Source organism: Petaurus breviceps, unplaced genomic scaffold, assembly GCF_028583685.1.
Source record: "Petaurus breviceps papuanus isolate PSGF00001 unplaced genomic scaffold, PetGlider_PUasm1.0 175, whole genome shotgun sequence".
NCBI lineage: Eukaryota > Metazoa > Chordata > Mammalia > Diprotodontia > Petauridae > Petaurus > Petaurus breviceps.
The window spans coordinates 7,098,813-7,120,606 of record NW_027185764.1 but is presented as its reverse complement, the minus strand read 5'-3'; the positions used below and the strand labels follow the sequence as shown (position 1 = coordinate 7,120,606).

The 21,794-nt window shown below is 38.7% G+C and overlaps 1 protein-coding gene across 4 annotated transcripts in view; it reads right to left on the bottom strand.

Annotated features, from left to right (window-relative positions):
- Window positions 1-19,807, bottom strand: part of DHRS7B (dehydrogenase/reductase 7B) — a 60,034-nt gene extending 40,227 nt beyond the window's left edge. The window contains exon 1 of one of the 4 annotated variants that reach the window (XM_069084713.1): window positions 19,623-19,807. In XM_069084713.1, coding sequence (XP_068940814.1) covers window positions 19,623-19,757 — 135 coding nt within the window. In that variant the 5' untranslated portion in view covers window positions 19,758-19,807. Of the gene's footprint in view, window positions 1-11,759; window positions 11,824-18,012; window positions 18,100-19,622 lie in introns of those variants that run through there. The other 3 variants (XM_069084716.1, XM_069084714.1, XM_069084715.1) reach the window with 3 other exon arrangements.
- Window positions 19,808-21,794: the final 1,987 nt, after the last annotated feature.

The following is a 21,794-nucleotide window of genomic DNA, read 5'->3' as shown; positions in this document are numbered from 1 at the left end:
CCAAGTCAAGGAGATAAGGAGGAAAAATAAAGGCAGAAAGAGAGAGAGAGACTCTTTTGATCTGATTCCTTTAGACTACTATGGTTTTATGCTAAAAGCTTGACCTGATGGAGAGAGGTCCCCATTTGGGTTCTCCTATCTCCTTCCCTTATTCATTCTGTCATAAATGGGGAGCTGTCCCTAACATTTGTATTATATGTCAAGGATAGTCCTTGGAATTAATTTTTTCTCTTTTCTCCTATTGCATAGGTTTTATTGGTAACTTTGAATTTAAACAGGCTCCTACAAGTCTTACTTTCTTTTTTTGTGAAGCTGGCTGGAATTTTACAATTTGTCTTTTTTTCTGGAATTTACTAGATTTTTTGATATAAATATAACTATGTTCCTTCCCTAGAAGGATAGTTTATAAAATAGGGCTTTATTTCTTAATTTCTTGGATTCTAATTTGTGTTTTTTGTTTTTGTTTTTGCCTCAGAAAGGGAATTTGATTTCCCTATTCTGGAAACTCTATTTCATTATGTTCCTTTTCCCCAAGTAGGAAGATTACTATCCTGTGGCTATTGAATATATTTTTCAACTTTTTCAAATAAATTTTTAAACAGATATTTGGTTCCATTTCTTGATTATATATTAGAATTATTCTACCAGTGATTATTCCAGTAAAGTCTTGTTTAGTGCCAGTTTTTCTTGTCTTTTCTTTTAGGAGATAGGATTTATAAACCTTCCAGACTAGCCTGTCTTCCATAGTTTATCTGCTGCTAACATGGAAAAATTGTTATACAAAATTTTTATGGCTGAATTTTACATACATACTTTGTATTTATAAGCACATTTTGAATTCATGCGGTTTGCACAATTATTTCTTTTGTGTTAGGTACTAAGGATAGGTGTAAGGATAAATATATTTTAAGACTATTACAGGGGTGGCTAGGTGGCACAGTGAATAGAGCACCGGCCCTAAAAGTCAGGAGGACCTGAGTTCAAATCCAGCCTCAGACATTTAACACAAAACTAGCTGTGTGACCTTGGGCAAGTCACTTAACCCCAATTGCCCAACCTTCCCCCTCCAAAGAGCAAGCAAAAAAAAAAGAATATTACATAGGGATATGAAGTTTGGAATTAAACTCACTAACATAGGATCATAGATTTAGACTAGAAGGGATCTCAGAAGCCATCTAGTCCAATGACCTCATTTTATAAACACAGAAAAGTTAAATAACTTGTCCAATGACACACAAGTGTAAGCAGAGTCAGGATTCAAACATAGATCTCTTGACTCCAAATTCAATGTTCTTTCCACTGTATCACAATGCCAATAGCAGAAAGAAAAAAGAGAGAGAGAAAGCTCTAAGGGGGAGGGAAAACAGGAAGAGATGGGCAGAACTATCCACTGAAAACACAGCAGCCAATGCTGTAACTTGTGGCTTCAAGGAGAGAAAATGGCTTTATCCTACTTAGGAGAGGGGTCAGTTGTTGTCCTTCAAACTGGAAGAGGACCAAAATGATGTCATCACTAAGTGAGGGTCAATGTACAATGGGTCCATCCAACTGTGGCTGATCAGACCAACAGCTCAGAAGACTTTACCACAGGTTGGGCACAAAGAGTCCATGTGAACATTCAAAATGGAGATTTCTCCAAATTTTCACATCTTACGTTCCTTTTGAGTTACTGCAATTCTGCTTTGCTCATTCAGCACAGCTCCTTCTTTGATGTGGTTATCCCATGTTGGGCAGGCTATGCCACTGTCTCCTATGTCTCACAAGAAATATCAAAGTTCTTCACTTTGACAGTGTCTTTGTATCACTCTTCACCATGTGAGCACCTACTTTGTGTGCATTCTCCATAAAATATTCTTTTAGGCAAATTATGTTATCCATTTGATTAATACAGCTAGTATTTGAAGGACAATGGAGTTGCACTCTGTGCAGTAGAGTTTGAATGCTTGGCAGGAGAAAGGACCTCAGTATTCAGTACGTTATCTCATGAGGGGATCTCCAGAACATTTCTAAGACAAATGAAAATTCAAATGAAGGCTATTTAATTTTCTGCCATGGAGCTTGTAGCCTGTCCAGGTTTCAAAGTCACACAACAATGAGGTCAGCACCATAGCTCTGTAGACTTTCAGTTTGTCAGGCAGCCTAATATCTCTTTTTTCCTTTGGAGCCTCCCAAACACAGAGCTGACACTGGCAACGCATCTGCCAACCTTGTTATCTCTGTGTATATCTTGGGAAAGTATATTGCCAAGGTAAGTGAACTTACCAGAGCATTCAAAATTTCTCCATTTGCTGGAACTGATGGTTCTACATGTGGATGGTGTGGTGCTGGCTGGGGGAGAAACTCTTGTTTTCTTAGTGATATTTGTTAGGCCAAAATTAGCACAAGTAGCAGAAAATTGATCTGTACTCTGTTGCATCTCAGCCTCAGAGGCTGCAGTGAGTGAACAATCATCTGTGAACAGAAAGTAGCATGTCCACTCTCCCTCCATTTTAGTCTTGGTTTGTAGCCTTTCCAATTTAAATAACTTATCGTCGGTACATTAGCTCACCTTAATGCTCTTCTTATCCTTGTTGAAGGTATCTGATAAGATCATAGAAAACGTCATGCTTAAAAGCATGGGAGCAAGTACACAGCCTTGCTTCATTCCATCGATGGCTGAAAAAGCATGGGAACATCATCCATTATGCAGAACCCATGCAATCATGCCATCATGAAACTGGTATAAAATACTAATGAACTTCTCTGGGCAACCAAATTTTGCCATGATTTTCCACAAGCCTTCACAACCAACAGTATTCAAAGGCCTTGAATAGATCTATAAACATTGTATACAGACCTCTGTGCTGCTCTTGGCATTTCTCTTGGAGTTGGTATACAGCAAACACCATGTCAATCATTCCTCAGCCCTTTCTTGAAGCCACACTGGCTCTTGAGTAGATGACCATCTTCCAGGTGAAGGATAAGCCTATTAAGAGGGGCTCTGGCAAGAATCTTGCCAGCAATGACTAAGACAGAGACCCCACTGTGGTTTTCACAGGACATCCTCTTTCCTTTTATAGAGACGAACAATGGAGGCATCCTTGATATCCTGGGGGATAACCTTCTCTTGACATATAGCCCCGAAGAGTCCAGTCAGTTTTTGCCTTATATATCTCTGTTAGAATGGAATCAGGGATCTAATCTGCTGATGAGGAGTCTTCTGAGTCATCTTGCTGGGGTCACTGCTTTTATTGAATGTAACTCTGTGGCCACACATCACTTTTGTCACTCTCATATCATGTCTGTCTCTTTTACTTATATTGACAAAGTCAATTACATGCCAATGTTTGCTGCAAGGGTGCATTCACAAAGTTTTGTTGTGTTTAGGTAAACAGAAGACAGAGCTGGTGATGAAAAGGTCACAAGAGACTCAAGTCTTCAGTAGTAAGTGACCTTTGCTGTTGCTATTTCCAACTCCCTTCCTTCTAAGGACTCCCTGCCATGTTTGACAGTCAACATTAAAGTCACCCAGGATTACAAACTTGTCATTTTTCAGCACATTGATGATGAGGGTATCTAAGGTTTCACAAAATTTTTCTTTGACCTAATCAGGTTTGTCATGGTAGCAGCATACTCACTAATGATGGTGGTGTGGCACTTTCCTGCAAGTGGCAATCGCATTGTCACATCATTGGAGAGGGGTCAGTAAACACAACTTTCTCCATAGTCTGAAATCCTGTTGGGAGGGACAATGCCTCTGAAGTCAAGTCTCCCCAAAATTAGGTCCAAAAAGCACACAGCAGTGCCTCATCATCCCTAATCACCGTCTCAGTCACACTAATTCCTTCCATCACTGAATTTGTCTGTCAGAATTTTTTATAGTATAATATTTCACTTTTCAGTTCTTTATTACAACAAAAAATACTACTATCAACATTTTGTATATTTGGTTCTTTTCCCTCCATCTTTGACCTAATCTTTGACTTCTGTTTTATTTCATTGGGATATACACCTAGTAGTGCTATTGCAAGGTTAAAGAATATATACAATTTAGTAATTTGGGGAGCAGAATTCCAAATTAAATTAGTTATTTATATCATATGTCGATCTTTTCCCCAGGAAAAAAAACCTAAAAGGGTTAGTTATTTAACATTAATCAGAAAATCTATATTATTGCTTTCAGGCCAACCTCATGAATAAAAACATCATTACAAATAGGTAGTTGTACTGAAGTCACACAGGTCAAAAGAAAAAAAGTTTCTTGCTCCACAGGAATATATTGTACAGTACAATGAGGAAGAAGCTTAGAGCTGGGTTTAAACCAGTATCTGTCTTCAGTCTCTAGCTACTAAATGGCCATCTATCTTCCTCAGAAAATTGTTTACTCTTTCATACAGATGATCACCTTTCTTCTTTATCGTTTAAGTCAATAAACTCATCAGATTGTTTTCCAAGCCCCTATACACTACGGACTGTTGTTTTTTTTGCTCCAGGTTAAAAAAGTTGTTTTACTTCCTTAGCTTTGTAAGAAAAGATACTAAAACAAATTTTAAAAAAAATCAGACAATGGGAAATAAAATTGTAGGAACAACATGAATACTTATTGGTGGTGGTAAAGAGACTGAATGATATATAAATAATTTTGCGAGATCATACCCTTCGTCCACTGATGCAGTGGGCTTCAGAATCTTCACACATTCCTTTAAATATCTTGAGTGGCAACAAACTTTCATCATTTGAAGGTGAATTTCATTTTTGCAAACTAGATTGAAATTAGTCTGACAAATAACATAGATGGGAAATAACTTTTTAAGTTAAAAAAAAAGACATGTGGAATAACTACAAAATTAATAGGGATGATTTTATGTAGCTTTTAAAAAACTTCAGATCCAGAACTTGGCAGGACCTTGAAGGTCATTTAGTCTAACTTGCACATTTGGCAGATGAGGAAACAAGAGGCCTAGGTAGCTTAAGTGACTTATTTGATTTCACACAGGTAGTAAAGAAGTATGGGTGGAATTTGAACTCAGGTCCGATGACTCCAAGTTTAGTATTCTTTCCACTGTAGCATGCTGGCTCTAACAGCAATCCCCAGAAAGGAATTTTAAACAAGTTTTTAGTAATGGTAGCATCTCTGAAGTAAGTGTTTGACCTCCTAAAAGTGATTACTTGGAGGATGGAATGTATAAATTCTTTTATGTTTTGTTTTTTTGGAGATAACCAGGGTGAGATTTGCCCAGAGTCACAAAGCCAGTAAGTGTCTGAGGCTGCATTTGAACTCGGGTCCTATCAACTCCAGGATGGTACTCTATCCACTTTGCCTCCTTGCTGCCTTTATGTTTGTTTTTAAAGAAGTAAAAAAGTCGTGTCATACTCCCTTTATAAGCATGAATTTATAATGAACAATTATACTTCAGGCAAAATGAAAATGCCTACAAAAGTTCAATCACCCAGTTCGCTCTTCTTAAAAATAAAAAATCTATTAAAATGTCAGCTACAACTACTGTCAACAAGAATGCAAATAAAAAAACAAAATCTAGTTCAAATTATGCAGCAGATCCATTTGAAAGGAACATCAAGGGTACAACAGCAATTTAAACCTAGCTATTTGAGGTTATTTTCTTCCTCACTGTACTACACAGATATATTTGCATGGAGCAAGAAACCTATTTCTTTTGATCTCTACACTTGAGTGCAGTCTATTAGGAATCCTGAAAGGACACTAATTTTAGAAATATAACATGAAATTTCATGTTAACCTAATTACAGATCAAATGAAATGATAAAATGAAGTCAGCATAGCAAGATACGCAATATCATTTTGGGGAATGGGGCAGGGGAGAAAGGCATTTCATCTGTGTATAGGGAAATTCCTTTCACAAATGCAGACTGGCAACTCACCTGTCACTGAGAGTAAATGAACTATTCTTGGATACACTGCTGGCATATGCCCAAGTCTCTCTGAATCTGTGATCAGCCTTCTATCCATGCTGCCTTTCCAAAGGTCAACAATAAGGGAAATAATTCTGGTTTGATTTTTTTTAAAGCCTAAGTTCTAGTTCCTTGAAATATAAGGTTCTGTGCTTTTAAACTAATATATGTAACTCATATAGCATTCATTTCCTCCCAATTTGCTTGAGAACACACAATTTGTGATTACAGTGCAGGTTTGTATCTAGAGCAAACTTGGTAACACTTAATTGGAAACCTCAACTTGGAGAAGGCCAAATTCTGGGGGGCACTGTCATATTACCATCATTTCACAAATGATAAGGGCAAATCCAGAGATATTTGAAATACTAAAAGGCACAGGGAAGAAAACAAAAAAGAATGAAGCACAGACAAGGAGGCAGTTTTTAAAGTAATATGTGGAATTTATTATATACTTAAGAAAATAAGCAGTATGAAATAGAGATTCAGTTTCATATAAAATCCTCCTTTTATGTTCTGCTATGTATATGGAAATGCTCTTCTTTGTGTGTAAATTTGAAATAAAAAACAAAATTTAAACAACCAAAACTATTGGTTACTAAAATCAATCTCAGGGGCAGCTAGGTGGCGAAGTGAGTAAAGCGCCAGCTCTGGAGTCAGGAGGACCTGGGTTCGGTTCCGGCCCCAGACATAACAACCCACACAAAAAAAAAACTAGCCGTGTAACCTTGGGCAAGTTACTTAACTCCAATTGCCCTCCAAAAAGACAAAAATAAAATGAAATAAAATCAATCTCAGTTTCTAATTTGTTTTTTAAAGAGTAAATTTGATATTCACAGAAGTTGTCACTTAATTACAAAGCAATTCTTTATTTATGGAGAAAAAAGTTTAGCAAAGACTGTAGTCCTTTCAATGCCCCACCAATGTGGTTTGTCTCCCACAATTTACTTTAAACTAATATCAACAGATAGAAACGGAACCGAATCCTGTAAGTGCCAAGGGCACTGTGGTGCTTAATACTAAATAATAATAATGATGTGATACCACGTAACTAATGTGAAAATATGTTTAATATGATCACGTATATATATCCTATATCAGATTACATGTCATTTTGGGAAAAGGGGAGTGGAGGGGGGAGAAATTCAGAACTCAAAATCTTATAAAAGCAAATGCTGAAAACCAAAACTAAACAAATAATTTTAAAAATAATGATGCAATCAAATGGAAAACATTACTTATTATGAGAAGCAATATGGTTTGGGTTTTTTTCTGTGCTTTTTGGAAGGGTGAAGGTAGGGCAATTAGGGTTAAGTGACTGGCCCAAGGTCACACGGCTAGTTTTGTGTTAAGTACCTGAGGCCTTATTTGAACTCAGGTCCTCCTGACTCCAGAGCCGATGCTCTATTCACTGAGCCACCTAGCCACCCCTAGCAGTATGGTTTTTTTTTTTTTAAGCAATTGGGGTTAAGTAACTTGTTCAAGGCTACACGGCCAGTTATTTCTGGGTGTGGTGCTGAGTGTCTGAGCCCGGGACTCGATCTCCAGGTGGTCCCAACACTGGAGCCGGTACTCTTACTCGCTGAGCCACCTGGCCGCCCCTGAGCAGTATGGTTTTAATAAATAAAGAGCTGGCCCTGAAGACAAGGGTGATCTGCCTCTGACTGTAGGCAAGTCATTGGACCTCCTTGTGGTCTAGGGCAATTCTCTAAGACTATAAATTGTAGAAAAGGTGCTGACCTGCACACTATAGAGAGTTTCCTCACCAGAAGGTTTCCTATACACATGAAATCACAAGCCTAGTCCCTATATATGCCTCAAATCTAAACTTAAAGAAGAGATTCCTTTATCTCATTCATTACATGCTTTCCCTGTTCCATGAGAGAACCAAAAATTTTCATGGTTTGTTTTTGACAAAGGACACTGAAAATGAATAGTTTAAGCAAGGCAAAGGGAGAAACCTGGAGCAGCCAGCAACTAAGCCATAAGATAAGAAAGGAAAAATATGGCTGGTACACAAGGGACTGATGGTATATTGTATCAGATATCTAAGTTCAACCTTTCTTATAGCTAAACTGGGACAGAAGAATAGGTTAAAAAAAAAAATCTTAATTATTATCAATTGCAATCTTGATTTCTTTCCTGAGCTTAAGAGAAACCATTTGTCTACATCTAAATTCTCCCTTTTACTATAATGACTCTGATAACAAAGTATTTTTAGAATTGAAAATCACAATAATGCCTATCTACTATTTTTTCATTTTGTGGAGGGGCCCAGGATGATCAGTCATTTGTTCCCCCCCAGCTTTGCTCCTGACTTTAGATTTCAAAGCTATGTTTCAGCTGCTGTCTAATACGCCTCACCCTTAAATATCGAATGATCCTTGCAACCTAATCACTGTGGAAAATCCCTCCCCGCCCCCAAACCAGTCCCCTTCTTCCATTGGTGAGTTGGATATCTCACAAGTATTAATGGGTCTGTCAGTGAACAAGCTGAATCTGGATTAAGGAACTCAAGATTTTGAAATGTTTTCTCCCCTCCCCCTTCTTAGAATGATTGTTTCATTTCTATGCCCCACAGTTGTCAGGGTTTTTGGTCAACATCTCCTGGCATCTAATGCAGCAATCTTTCCACTATACCATACTGCCTTTTAAAAATGGCGCTATGAAACATATTAATAATTTTCCACTGGAAAAAAAGTTCTTGAAGCTTCTCTTTTTGAGAAACTTAGAGCAGCGACTGATGATCACTTCATGTTAGGAAACACTAAAAACAAAAACACAAATGCAAGAATGGCCCTTCAGAATACTGAAGGCAGATGGGATGGAAAGATAAGTAAAAGAAGAAATGACAACCTGACAGGGCTTTTCCATTTCCGACCTGTGTACTTACATCTAAAAATAACCCAACGTGGGCCACATCACTTTCTTTTACAGCGTTTCCTGCAAAAATAAACAGAGCTTAGGGAACTTGTTGGCATTAATTTTTGGAAGACAGCTTCACTTTACTGCTGAGGTTTATCACTTCTATTTATGTCTTCACAAACTAGGGGAAAAAAAGTGTTTGGTAAACTCAGGATCTGTATGAACAAACTTGGAGTGACACTCTGCCTCTTACCACTCAGCCTTTTCCATGGCCCATGTCCAGGGTATCATAAACATCTCCACTGATCTCATGGACTACTCACTCTATTTCAAATAGTGCTATTTAAGGCATTCATTCTAGCTATCTGACCAGAAAGCCAACATACACTGAAATACGTGACCAGAATTCTCTCACATCTCACAAGCATTAATGTGTTTATCAGTGAACAAGCTGAACCTGGATTAGGGAACTCAAGATTTTGAAAAGTTTTCTCCCCCCCCTTCTTTAGGATGATTGCTCACTTGGCTTGATTTCTACGCCCACAAGTGTCAGTGTTTTTGTCAGTAAAGCTGCATCCAATATGTCCAACAGAAAATGTCAAGAAGACAAACTGATTTTTTTAAAAGGATGTTCACTGGGTGATCCCAGAATTGTGAGTATACCCCAAAACTGTGTGCAACAGAAATCCTTACCCAAATAATACTCAGAGGTTTCTGAAGGTAGGAAGCAGAAAAGAATGATTTAATACGATCTCAAGAAAGGGCCACCTCCTGACAAATGGTCAGGGAGGAGAATCAATTTACAAAAGGAAATGGCGAAGTTATAGAGTCCTAACGCGGTATTCTCCCCCACCCCCCTCCTGACCCTTTTCTTCCACTGGCTGGAAGTTAGGTGTACAATCTAAACTTGAAATCCACCTCAAGTACAGGAACAAGGAAACAGTAGATCACCCAATGTTTGGGAAAGCACTTCTGTCCTTATTTGTCATATCTTGTGCTAAGATGGTACTGGGGAGGGTCTCCATTGCGCTAAGTTCCAGATTCCTGCAAGGTCAGGTGACCTCTAAACTTAGGCCTAGTGGATGCTGAAGCCACTCTAGATTTGATTTTAATGATCCCTCACAATAATAATATAAAATCTCTCCCTATTTAGCATTCTTCACTTAACAGAAAATTGAGCCCTTACAGTATTTTATCATTATATCCAAATGCCATGCCCACTACCCCAACTCCAGTGGAGGACACTAGATCCCACATAAATTTAAAATTATATGGGAACAAGTTGTTCAGCCTCGGAGTAAAACAGATTCTGCATGATATCTGTAGAGGCAGAGTGATATAATGGAAAGAACACTAGACTTGGGAGTTTTTAAAAAATAGGTTCTAGTTTTGTTCTACAACTAGCTAGCTGCTGGCAAATCCCTTAACATTTAATCTCATAGAGCTTCATCTTTATCTGTAAAATGATTGGGGGTCTGACTAGGTCAGGTGTGGGGAACAAATCTGTTCTGTCAAGTTTGGATGCAGTTAAAGGGTGGCCCTGGAGGATCTAGAGACAATCTAGAGGGCCACATGTGGCCTTGAGGTTCCCCACCCCTGGAGTAGGCAATCGTTTAAGTACCCTCTAGCTCTAATATTCTATGGTAATTAGGGTTTGGAATGAACCTAACTACACCAAGTAATAGGGAATGACAGTTTATTCAAAATCTTATAAAATCCATTCTCGGAAATTCTAGACAATGGAAAACTTGAGTGAATATTTAATTACATGGGAAACAGAAAAGGAAATATAGTGAAGTTAGGTCATGATACATTGATACATATAATGTATCATTTCTATAAATATATTAATAGGGACCTAACATATTGTTGGGAGTAGAAATGGTGACTGTCAGAAAAACATATCAAGGAATTTTGGAAGCTGGAGGAAACTAAATGAAATCTATTTTCATAAATGCTGTTCCTTTCCTTTTTTCATTTTTGGAGGTAATCAGAGCTAAGTTACTTGCCCAGGGTCCAGAGTCAGTGCTCTATCCACTGTGCCACCTAGCTGTGCCAATGGTATTTATTTTCACAGAGGATCTAGTCCAGAGGTTCCCAAAGTGGGCAATACTGCCTCTTGGGGGGGGTCACTAAAATGATCTAGGGGGGTGCCCTGGGTACAACTGGGGGACACTGAATAAAAATATGGGAGTGGTGAATGCATAAGTAATTAATTTTGAAAAACCATTCATACATGTTTCATCTGTTGTATAACTGAGTTAAGTTGTAGTGATTACATTATTTTCCAAATAAACACACAAAATGCAACCCATCAGTGGTCAAGTCTACCAACAGGCCTTAACAAGCAAGTATTGGCAGGCAAACATGTCTTGCATTGTCAGGAAGTCCAGAATGCATTGGCTGGAACATGTGTGTGCGATGACTTGTTTACAATATGATACTATATGGTTACATGATGCAACATATCACCAAAATCTCAAGGCAGGAAAAAAACCCACAAGTTTACAAAAAATTATTAAATTTAAGATGTGTCATTTAAAAATATATTTTATATCGTTTTGAAATGATGCAAATTTAAAAAAAAAAATCGTTAAAAGTTTAAAGAAAGTAGATTTCCAGGGGGGCAATGAGTAATCTTTTTTTTTTTTAAAAGGGGGCAGTAGGCCAAATAAATTTGGAAACCTCTGCTCTAGTCCAACTCCCTCAACTTACCAACAAGGAAAACAAATAGAAAAGTAAAACAACCTGTGCAAGAGGTTTTTTTGGTTGTTTTGTTTTGCATTTTGAAGGGCAATTGGGGTTAAGTAACTTGCCCAAAGTCACATGGCTAGTAAGTTTGTCACATGTCTGAGGCCAGATTTGAACTCAGGTCCTCCTGACTCCAGGGCCAGTGCTCTATTCAATGTGCCACCTAGCCACTCCCATGAGCAGGAGGTTTACAGAAGAACCAGGACCAAAAACAGTACCTCCCTCCAACATACCATTCTGGCTCCAGATGTCTGGTCATGGTACGAGGTTTTCAACATCCAAGTTATGTTCTTTCTGCTTCATGAAACTGCAGTGCCTTTTTAAAAAAAACATCATTGTTGGGGCGGCCAGGTAGCACAGCAAATAAGAGCACCGGCTCCAGTGTCGGGATGACCTGGGAATCGAATCTGGGCTCAGACACTCAGCACCACATCCAGTTATTTCTGTTACTTAACCCCGATTGCTTAAAAAAATTAAAAAAAAAAATCATTGTTATGAATTGTTTCATCCCACTATCATATGTTCTCATTCTTTCATCATGAATATATTACTCCTGATGGTCACAAGTACCAATGCAGCAGGCAATCTCCTACCAGGACTTTCACAGAGACAGGTCTCTGAACTAGTTTTTTTTTTCTTTTGGAGGGGGCAAGGCAGGGCAATTGGGGTTAAGTGACTTGCCCAAGGTCACACAGCTAGTAAATGTTATGTGTCTGAGGCTGGATTTGAACTCAGGTCCTCCTTACTCCAGGGCCAGCACTCTATTCACTGCACCACCTAGCTGCCCCTCTGTACTAGTTTCAAAAAACCAGGTTTGTACTCTAGTTAGTTATGGAAAAGTCATATTAGAGGCAACTTGGGTCATTGCAATACTAGTCACCTTTGTGGTGCTGCCAAAATCTCACTTTTTATAAGATGAGAACAGAAAGGAAAGCAGGAATCACTGTGGCTCTAGTAACTAAGGTCTTCTAGGTAGGAAGGGGCTTAGTATGCACCCTTTTCCCTAGGGCGCTGGATGCTCTCAGGTTCTAAGAAACCTTATTTTCCTGATCTCCAAAGGGTCCTGAGAAGCACAGTCACTTCAAGGCTGCAGCTCTGGGGCTATGATGAGCTTTGGGTACCCGGCTAGGAGTCTTTGACCTCATGAAAGATGACCAATTAGCAAAATGACAAATAATGGGGTGACAACCAAAGGCTTTACTAAAGCCTCTTTAAAGAAAAGCAAACCTCAAACTTAAAAAAACACAGCAAATCTCTATTTAGATACCCCTAACTCTAGGTCTCCTTGCAATGTCTTCCCTCCCACTATCAAGATGCTATCTTTTAAGCCCAAGCTCAGTTCTAAGAAGTCTTTCTTGATTACCATGGTAAAATGATTTCTCACTCCTTGAAACATGTTCAGCATTCATTTACATGAAGATTTATATCTGGAAAGGGGCTCAGAAGTGATCTAGTCTTTAGAAATCAATTTCCTTATTTTATAGATGAGGGAATTAAGGTCCAAAGGGTTAATTAAGTAACTTGTCCAAAGATAGTAATGCCTCAGATAGTAAGAGGCAGAGCCAGATGTACAGTGCTCCTTTGGCATTAATCATATACTGCTTTTTAATCTAGTTACTGTAAACGCGTCTTAAGACTTGAACTGGACTGATTTCCTGGAGGGCAGGGATGTTACCTAATACTTCTGTGCCCTACAAGTACACAGTATGGAGTCAAAAACTACTTGTTCATGACGATGGAGTTAGTATCAATTTGAGAGGGATTAATCTGGTGGCAGTATGAATGTTAGGCTGGAGAGAAGAGATCAGAAGCTTTTAGGAGACTACTACAATAATAACTGGAGATCAGCAAGGGGAACCAAAAAGAAAGGATGAATGCAAGAGATCCTTCAAAGGAAGACAGGATTTGGTACTGGTTGAAAGGTATAAGGAGGAAACAATCAGATTTTGAGTCTCTCTGGTTGGGAAAATACTAAAAATTTGGAAGCAGAAGAATAGGAGCTGAATGGAGAGGGAAGATGATTATAGACATGCTAAATTTTGTTGTAGACATGCTGAATTTGGGATGGCTAGGTGGCGCAGTGAATAGAGCACTGGCCCTGGAGTCAGGAGGGCCTGAGTTCAAATATGACCTCAAACACTTAACACAAGAACTAGCTGTGTGAACTTGGGCAAATCATTTAACCCCAACTACCCTCTAAAAAACAAAAAAAAACCAACATGCTAAATTTGATGTGATGATCTAAGTGAAGATATTCCACAGGCATCTGGAGCTCAAGCATAGGGTCAAGACAGCAAAGATTGAAAAAAATTTAACAGAGTTGATAAATGAAGCCAGTTTCTAAGAGAAAAAATATAATTATAGCTTATATTTACATAAAACTTTACAGTTACAGAATGCTTTAATAATAATATCTCACTATAGTGCTTCAAGGTTTGTAAAGCACTTTACAAATATCTCATTACATCCTCACAACCACCTTGGGAGGTAGGTACTATTTTCTCCATTTTTATAGATGAGGAAACTGAAGCAAACAGGTTAAGTGACTTGACTAGGGTCACACAACTGTTGTCTGAGGATGGATTTGAATTCAAGTCTTCCTGACTCCAGGCCTAGCCCTCTATCATCCACTGTACCATCTAGTTGCCTATTACGTCCAGTTTATATCTCATATGATCATGACAACCGCCCTGTAGGGGAAGTCACTGTCCCTTTTTTTTTTTTTTTTACAGATAGGAAACAAAGGCTCATATAATTTAAGTGATATGTACACAGTCACAGAGGTGGTTGAAACAAATATTAACTGGCAGATGGTCAAAGTCTCAAAATTTCAACTATCACCTTTTAGTAAACGGTTCCCAAATCCACAGCTCTAACCCTGACCTCTCTCCCAGGTTCTAGTCCAGACAAACATTTGTAACTGCTTGCAGATCACCAGATGGCAAAGTGGAAACAGAATCCAACAGTCACCTCATGAAAAAGAAACACCCAAATGAAAACTCTCAGCAGCATTATAGCCAAAATCCAGATTCCACATCAAAGGAAAAGAGCCAAGGATGGAACCTTCCTGACTCCAAGCCCAGTATTCTATCTATGGTGCCTCCTAGTCACCTAGGGAAAGGCACAAGGGAGAAAAATAGGAAACAAAATATTACAAGCATCCCAAAAGACAGAATTTAAATACCAAGGAGTCAATCAGAATCACACATGATTTAGCAGCCACCAATAAAAAGAACTTGGAATATGTTATTTCAGAAGGTTAAGGATACAGGCTTTTAACTAAAAATATATTATCCACAAAAAACTCAGTGTAATCCCAAAAGGGAAGAACAAATGGATCTCCAATGAAATCAGAAAATGTTCAAGGATTCCTGATAAAAAAAAACAGAGCTCTGTAGAAACAAAAGGCAGAATGAGACTTAATACTTTTTTAGACATGGTCAATGTGGAAATTTGACTGAAACAGGAGTTTTGTTTTAATTTTGTTCTCATTTGGGGTGGTGGTGTGGAGTGGGAGAGAAGATGGATTTTTCCTGATTGAAAAAAATATATACAATTTAAAATACACTTCATTTTTCTTTAATATTTATTCAATTATAATATTAAGGGGCAGCTAGGTGGCACAGTCCTGTCCTGGAGGACTGGCCCTGGATTCAGGAGGACCTGAGTTCAAATCCAGCCTCAGACACTTAACACTTACTAAGCAGTGTGACCTTGGGTAAGTTACCTAACCCCAATTGCCCTGCCTTTCCCCCTCCAAAATAAATAAATAAAAATAAAAATGTGAACTTATGTGAGTTAAGTCCATCAATATCTGCCATAATAGAAATGAAAATTAAGACACTCATTGATAGTACTCTTATGAAAATAATTTTGACCTCGCTGACCCCTCTGAAAGGGTCTTGTAAACACCTAGTCTTGGACCACTTTTGAGAACCATACACTTGGGGACCTCCTGATGAAAGGAAAACAAAACAGAGAGAGTTCTTTTTTAAATCTATGGCTTTGTAACTATAAGAAACACTAAGCTCCTAAATTATGTTCAGATACAGTAACTGAATTTCTTAAAATAAATTATACTTGTAAGATACAAATTGTTACAGTTAAGTAATTTCATTTATCTCATTGTTGGAAAGATCTTATACACTACTTTTGGCACCAGCATATTTATTTTCAGGTCAGTGTTTTCAAACAGAAGATTAGGACAATTAAGAAGAGATATCCTAAAGCTGTTTAGTGGTGACAAAGAACTATTGGCTATATAAAAAGAGAAAGTTGGTTTTCATTAATTCCCCATGTTCTCACATTGCACCTTTTGGCTTTCTGTATCAGCTGCAATGCTCCAAAGGAAAAGTTTGAAAAAATTTTTTTCAAAGCTACAGACTTCTGCTTGGTGGTAGAAGTACCTTTATAAAAACTGCATTTGTTTTATAAAGTCTATAAAGTACAGAAGTGTTAAGAAATATTAAAAGGTATTGGAAATATTCTAGATCACTATTACATTATCAAAATTTGTAAATGTCCAATTCTTGCTATTGCAGAAAATAACTGTGGCTCTGTATAGCAGTCAATGACCAACAGAATAAACTGAAACAATTTAAACTTCCTTTACTACTTCCAGATGCCTTTTACACATTATAGAATGCTGAGGAATATAAAGCCACAGTAATCTATTCTTTGGAAATATAGCACAATTTATAAACACTAAGCAGGTAAATCAGAAGAATTATTCGGGAACAACTATATTTATCCTTAAGCTTTTCAAGTACACATTTACTTAAGTATATGTTGCCACAAATACACACGTACATAGAAATGCTGATCAATATCTATGTAACATGTACGTGCACTGCCACTTTTTTATATGGCCATAGGCTGTTTCTGATTCATCCTGTATCTTTAATTATCCTCAGCAAAAATTAGTATAGTATGGATGGCATGACTGTGTATCAAAAAAGACTCAGAATGGATGAAAGTAATTTTCAACTAGTTTATATATAATTATTGTGACAAAAAAGGAAAGCCTGTCTTTAAAATGTACTGATTAGCACTGCCATGTTTAAAAAGCTTTTTAACAGAGCTCTCCAAAGGTGTAGGGGATGAATATATTCCTAAATTTAGTTTTAGTTGCTAAATTCTAAATGGAGACCAGAACCTTGTCTGTCACATATAGTAACTCTACATGTACAATTGCTTAACAGGATCTTAACACAATTTCCTTGATTCACATTAGCAGGACTGTTTAAACTAGGTTATAATGCCATGTTAATTTACAATTTTGAAACAGTATGTTTCATAACATAGTTCCTGGTATAACAAGTTTTTTTAATTATTTATACAAATCTGGGAAATGTTTAATTTACTAAGAACCCATATTTAAACAGTCAAAGATATGGTTCTGTGCTTAGTACTGGCTAGACCTTAACTAGTATAAAAAAAAAAGCTGCTTTACAGAACTGAACTTCAAATTCTACTGGTAAGTACATTTAAATCAATTCAGCTGCCACCAGTTGACTTGTCCCTTCACTAAGGAGTCTACTCATCAAATTTCAGGTTTCTGAGGGCTTAAGTAGATGGCAGGAAAAATGCTGCTAGAATCAAAAAGAATTTATTACATTTTTTAACTTGATGGGTAACAAAAAACTTCCAGGCTAAATTAGCCTGCTATGAAATCTCAATTCTAATCTATAAACTTGTTACAAATATATTCAACAAACTTGCTGTTGGAATACACAGATTACCTGGCAGATCATTTTTACCTTAAAAAATAACAATTAACCAGTAAAATATTTCTCATTTGTATCACCTAGAATAATAATTTTAATATATAATCTCATAGTACATGACAATATCTTATATCTATACAGCATTTTACAGTTTAAAAAGCACTTTCATGCACATTAACTCAGTTGATCTTCATAGCAACCATTGGATCTAGGCAAAGTAGGTGATACATTATTCCAATATTACAGATAAGGACACTGAGGCTCAAGAGAGGTTAATTGATTTACCCAAATGTCACAAAGCAAGTAAACGTCAGAGCTGGCCCTAGTAATTTAGGATTTCTGATAATAGTTCCAATGGTTTTTCCACAATATCAAGTCTAAGAATAAGATCAGATCGGGCCTTGAAATGTCAAACTACCAGCCACAAGTATGATTCTTAAGGGTATAATAGTAGTGATTTGGGACATGTCATTTCCCCTTCTTGGACCTCAATTTCTTCATCTGTGAAATGAGATTGGATTAGATGTCCTCTGAAATCCCATCCTTCTCTAGATCTACGATCCTAGGATCTTACATATTTTTCTTGACATCAATATATATGAAGTCATGGTCACCTGCAGACACCAAATTAGCCTTAGCTTTATGGCTATTCCATTATCACTTTACTGACACCAGGTAGCGCAATAAGTTGGAAATATGTTTTTCTGTTCCTGATTATGTGACTATGTGACCAAGGATAAGTCAGTTCATTTTCCCATACCTTACTATTTCCTCTTCTGTACTGCAGTGATGTTTTATTCCTGAGAGCTTTAAAGAATGCTCAGGTAAAGCTGATAAAGCACTTGAGCTTTGAAATGGAAGGCAAATAAATATAGTCAACTTAGTTATCCATGTTATTGGAGGTGAGCAGAAGCACAAATAATGCAAAATGACGATTATTTATTTTTTGTCTTTTAGGAACAATCTTTTTTGACTCTCTTTTACAGGCACTCATCCTTATATCCCACCCTAACCCTGTCCTGTAACCAGCCCAGGGTCAAACCTATTAGGTGAATGCTTTCTTTGCCTTTCTTTATGCCGACCATTTAGCAAAGTGCCTGGCACTTAATAAGACTTTAACAAATGCTTGTTGACTATATGAATGAACGAATGGATGGAGAGGGATCCACAAAACTGACAAGCCTCTAGTGGGATAAGTTGATTATAAAAAATATTATTTATAGATGTTAAGGTATGCAAAATGCAAAAACGGGGTATAAGCAATTACAAAAATGAAACTCTTTATACAAAGCCAGACAAACCTATTACTTTTAAAAGTTTTAATGTGGTCTTTGGAGAGTTGGACACTGTCATTCATATAAATTTAGGAATTTAATAATTTAATTATTAAAATTAATTAATAATTTAATTTTCCTAATTCAATACAATTAGGAAAAGTAACCCAAAATGCCATAAGTAGGGATAGCCTACTAATCTACTGGCAGTCCAAAACCAAAAGCAAGTGAAAAGGAAACAAGAGAATGACACTATTCTTTAAAAAGACACATTTCTAGAGGCACATCATGCTATAAATTATCCCTGGATCATATTCTGTTCCTTTGATGTATTAAGGAGCCCTGCACGGAAAGGTACGAGGTACTAATTTTTTCCTTCTGTTTCACCACTGAAGAATGTTAAGTGATTTTGCCAGGGTCACATAAGTGGTGACAGAAATGAGGCAGGAAACAGTCCTTTGGCACTGAATGGTGGTCTATTCCAGCATCCTCGGTTTTACAAAGGGCAAGGTCACTCCTGGACAGCTTTGAAAACTAAGTCACCTATTACTTCCCTCCCCTCTTAGCTGGTAGGAAGAACTGGGGAGGCCTGGCTAGACAGACTCCGAACACAAAGCTGGTTTAGCTGCCTATAAACCCCATGAGGGCAGAGAGTGGTCCCACTTTGGTATTTAAACCCCTAGTTCCTCTCCCTCCCTGCCACGTTCCTCCGCTCGCTTTGCCTGGTATACAGTAGGCGTATAATAAAGGCTCGCGGTGTCCCGCACGAAGTAACGAGGTCACACCCGCAGCAGCGCAGCGGCGACTCTGGGATGGAGAGCGCGAAGGGGCCTTAGAGACGAACTAGCCCACCCACCCCGAGGGACAGAGGAGGAAACTGAGGCCCAGCCCCGCTCCGTCTCGGGATCCGTCCACACAAGAACTCTGTCTACACCGGTCTCTCCTCTTCACGAGGCCAACGAATGCGCTCCGATTCCCTCCCTATCACCCGCCCCTCCCCCCCCCGGCCCGGCGTGAAGGGTTTCTCCTCCCCGGCTCTTTCCTCCCTTTCTTCCCTCCAAAGTCCAGGTAATCCTTTCCCATAGAACCCACCTACCTGGTTACCAGAGAGACCATGATAAATCAACTTCCCCCGCCCCAACAGGAAGTGCGCAAAGCGTTCAGCAACTTCCGCCTCCAGGGGGGCGGTGCGTGCAGGAGCCCGCCCAATTCCGGGAAGGGGAGCGCGCATGTGAGAACGTGGACCGCGTGTGTACGTGCGTGAGAGCGCGCGAGCGAAGGAGGACGTCCTCCCTCCCCGAAGTCCGATGCCCAAATCCCGGAGCTGGCGTTCCCAGGAGACTCCGCGCGACCCGCCTGTGACGTACGCGTGGCGTGAGGCCGCAGACCCCCTTAACGCCGCCCCTCTCCCTACCCTACTAAAGGCGCCGGCTCCTTTTAGTGTGCCCCGGAGTTAGAGTTCCGGCACACTGCGAGGGAATCGGGCCCGGTCGTTCGGGTTCCGTTCTAAGTTGAGCCCGGGGGGCTGGGTGAGGTAGGGGGTAAGGATCCCGGGAAGTTCCGGCCTTGGCTGGGGAACGGGCGCTGCCGTCTCTTACCGCGACCGAGGTGGTGTCACCGAGGGGCACCTGGGCAACCTTGCTCAGCGTCCAGGAGCTGGACGGGACCGAGGGAGAGGAGGACCAAAGTGAAGTTGGGGAGGGTATAGGTGGGGGAAGGACAGCTGTGAACCTGGCCCGGACCCTAACGGAGGCCGGTTTATTTGTTAATGTCATCTGTTGCCTTAAGAAGAAATGAAATGTCTTATGTGCCCTTCCCTTCACCTTCTGTCCCCTGGCCGTTGGCAAGTCATTAACCTCTTAGAGTTTTTAATAAGGTGGTCGTGAGGTTCAAGAAGGAGATTATATTATATAAAGTTTTGGAAACTTTAAAGCCCTGTATAAATGTGATTACTATTAATAAGCAAACTGGGCGGAGGTTTTCCCCACTAAATAACCTTTTAAAATTCCTCTGCAATCTAGAACCCCACATTTTGACACTAATTGTGGAACCTTAAGTATTTTTGACTTGAAGGCCTTTGAAAAGTTGTCACAGTAACAGTCGACATTTCTGCTCCTGGAAGCCTAGAACCAGAAATCCTGCAATGGCAATTCCAGTTTGAAGGCTGTGTCAGCCTTAAAAATTTTACTTTTTCTCACCCTGCCTTGACTTAGCTATCCAATGAAGAGAGTAATCTTAATATTCTTCACAAATACAGTGTACTATATAATATAAGCATAAAAATAATCTCTAATTTCAATTGTGGCAAAGATGAAACAGTACCAGTCCTCAAGAAACTTAAACACCACGTACATAAATAACATAAAAACTGTACATATATGTAGCAAGTACTCTTAGGGCTCATTTTTCCAGAACCAAGACTATGTCTCCCCCTCAATATTCTAGGGGTACCTTTGACCTAGCAATACCACTACTAGGTCTGTATCCCAAAAGAGATTTTTTTAAAGAAAAGAATATGGAGAAAATGGACATATATGTACAAAAATATTTATAGCAGCTATTTTCTCGGGGTAAAGAATTAGAAATTGAGAGAATGTCCGTCAATTGAGGAATGGCTGAACAAGTTGTGGTGCACGATTGTGATGGAATGTTATTGTACTATAAGAAATGATGAGCAGAATGCTCTCAGAAAAACCTAAAAAGATTTGCATGGGCATCAATGCAAAGAGACATGTACTGTGTACAAAGTAACAGGGTTATTGTAAGATGATCAGCTATGAATGACTTAGCTATTCTCCCAAAACAGTGATGCAAGAAACCTCTGAAGTATTATCTAACTATTAGAATGAACTGACAGTGTCTGAATACAGCTGGAAACATACTTATTTTTACTTTATTTTTCATAAGTTTTCTATCACAACATGATTATTATAGATGTTTTGCATGATTACACATGCGTAACTTCTATTGAATTGCTTGCCTTCTCAGTGCGGGGGAGGGAGAGAATTTGGAACTCGAAGTTTTTTTGTTTTTTGTTTTTAAGCAATCAGGGTTAAGTAACTTGCTCAAGGTTACACGGCCAGGTGTTTCTGGGTGGGTGCTAAGTGTCTGAGCCCGGGATTCGATCTACAAGTCGTTCTGACACTGGAGCCGGTGCTCTTACTCGCTGTGCTACCTGGCCACCCCTGGAACTCGAAGTTTTAAAAACAAAGTGTTAAAAATTGTTTTTACGTATAACTGGGGAAAAATAAAAAACTAAATTTAGACT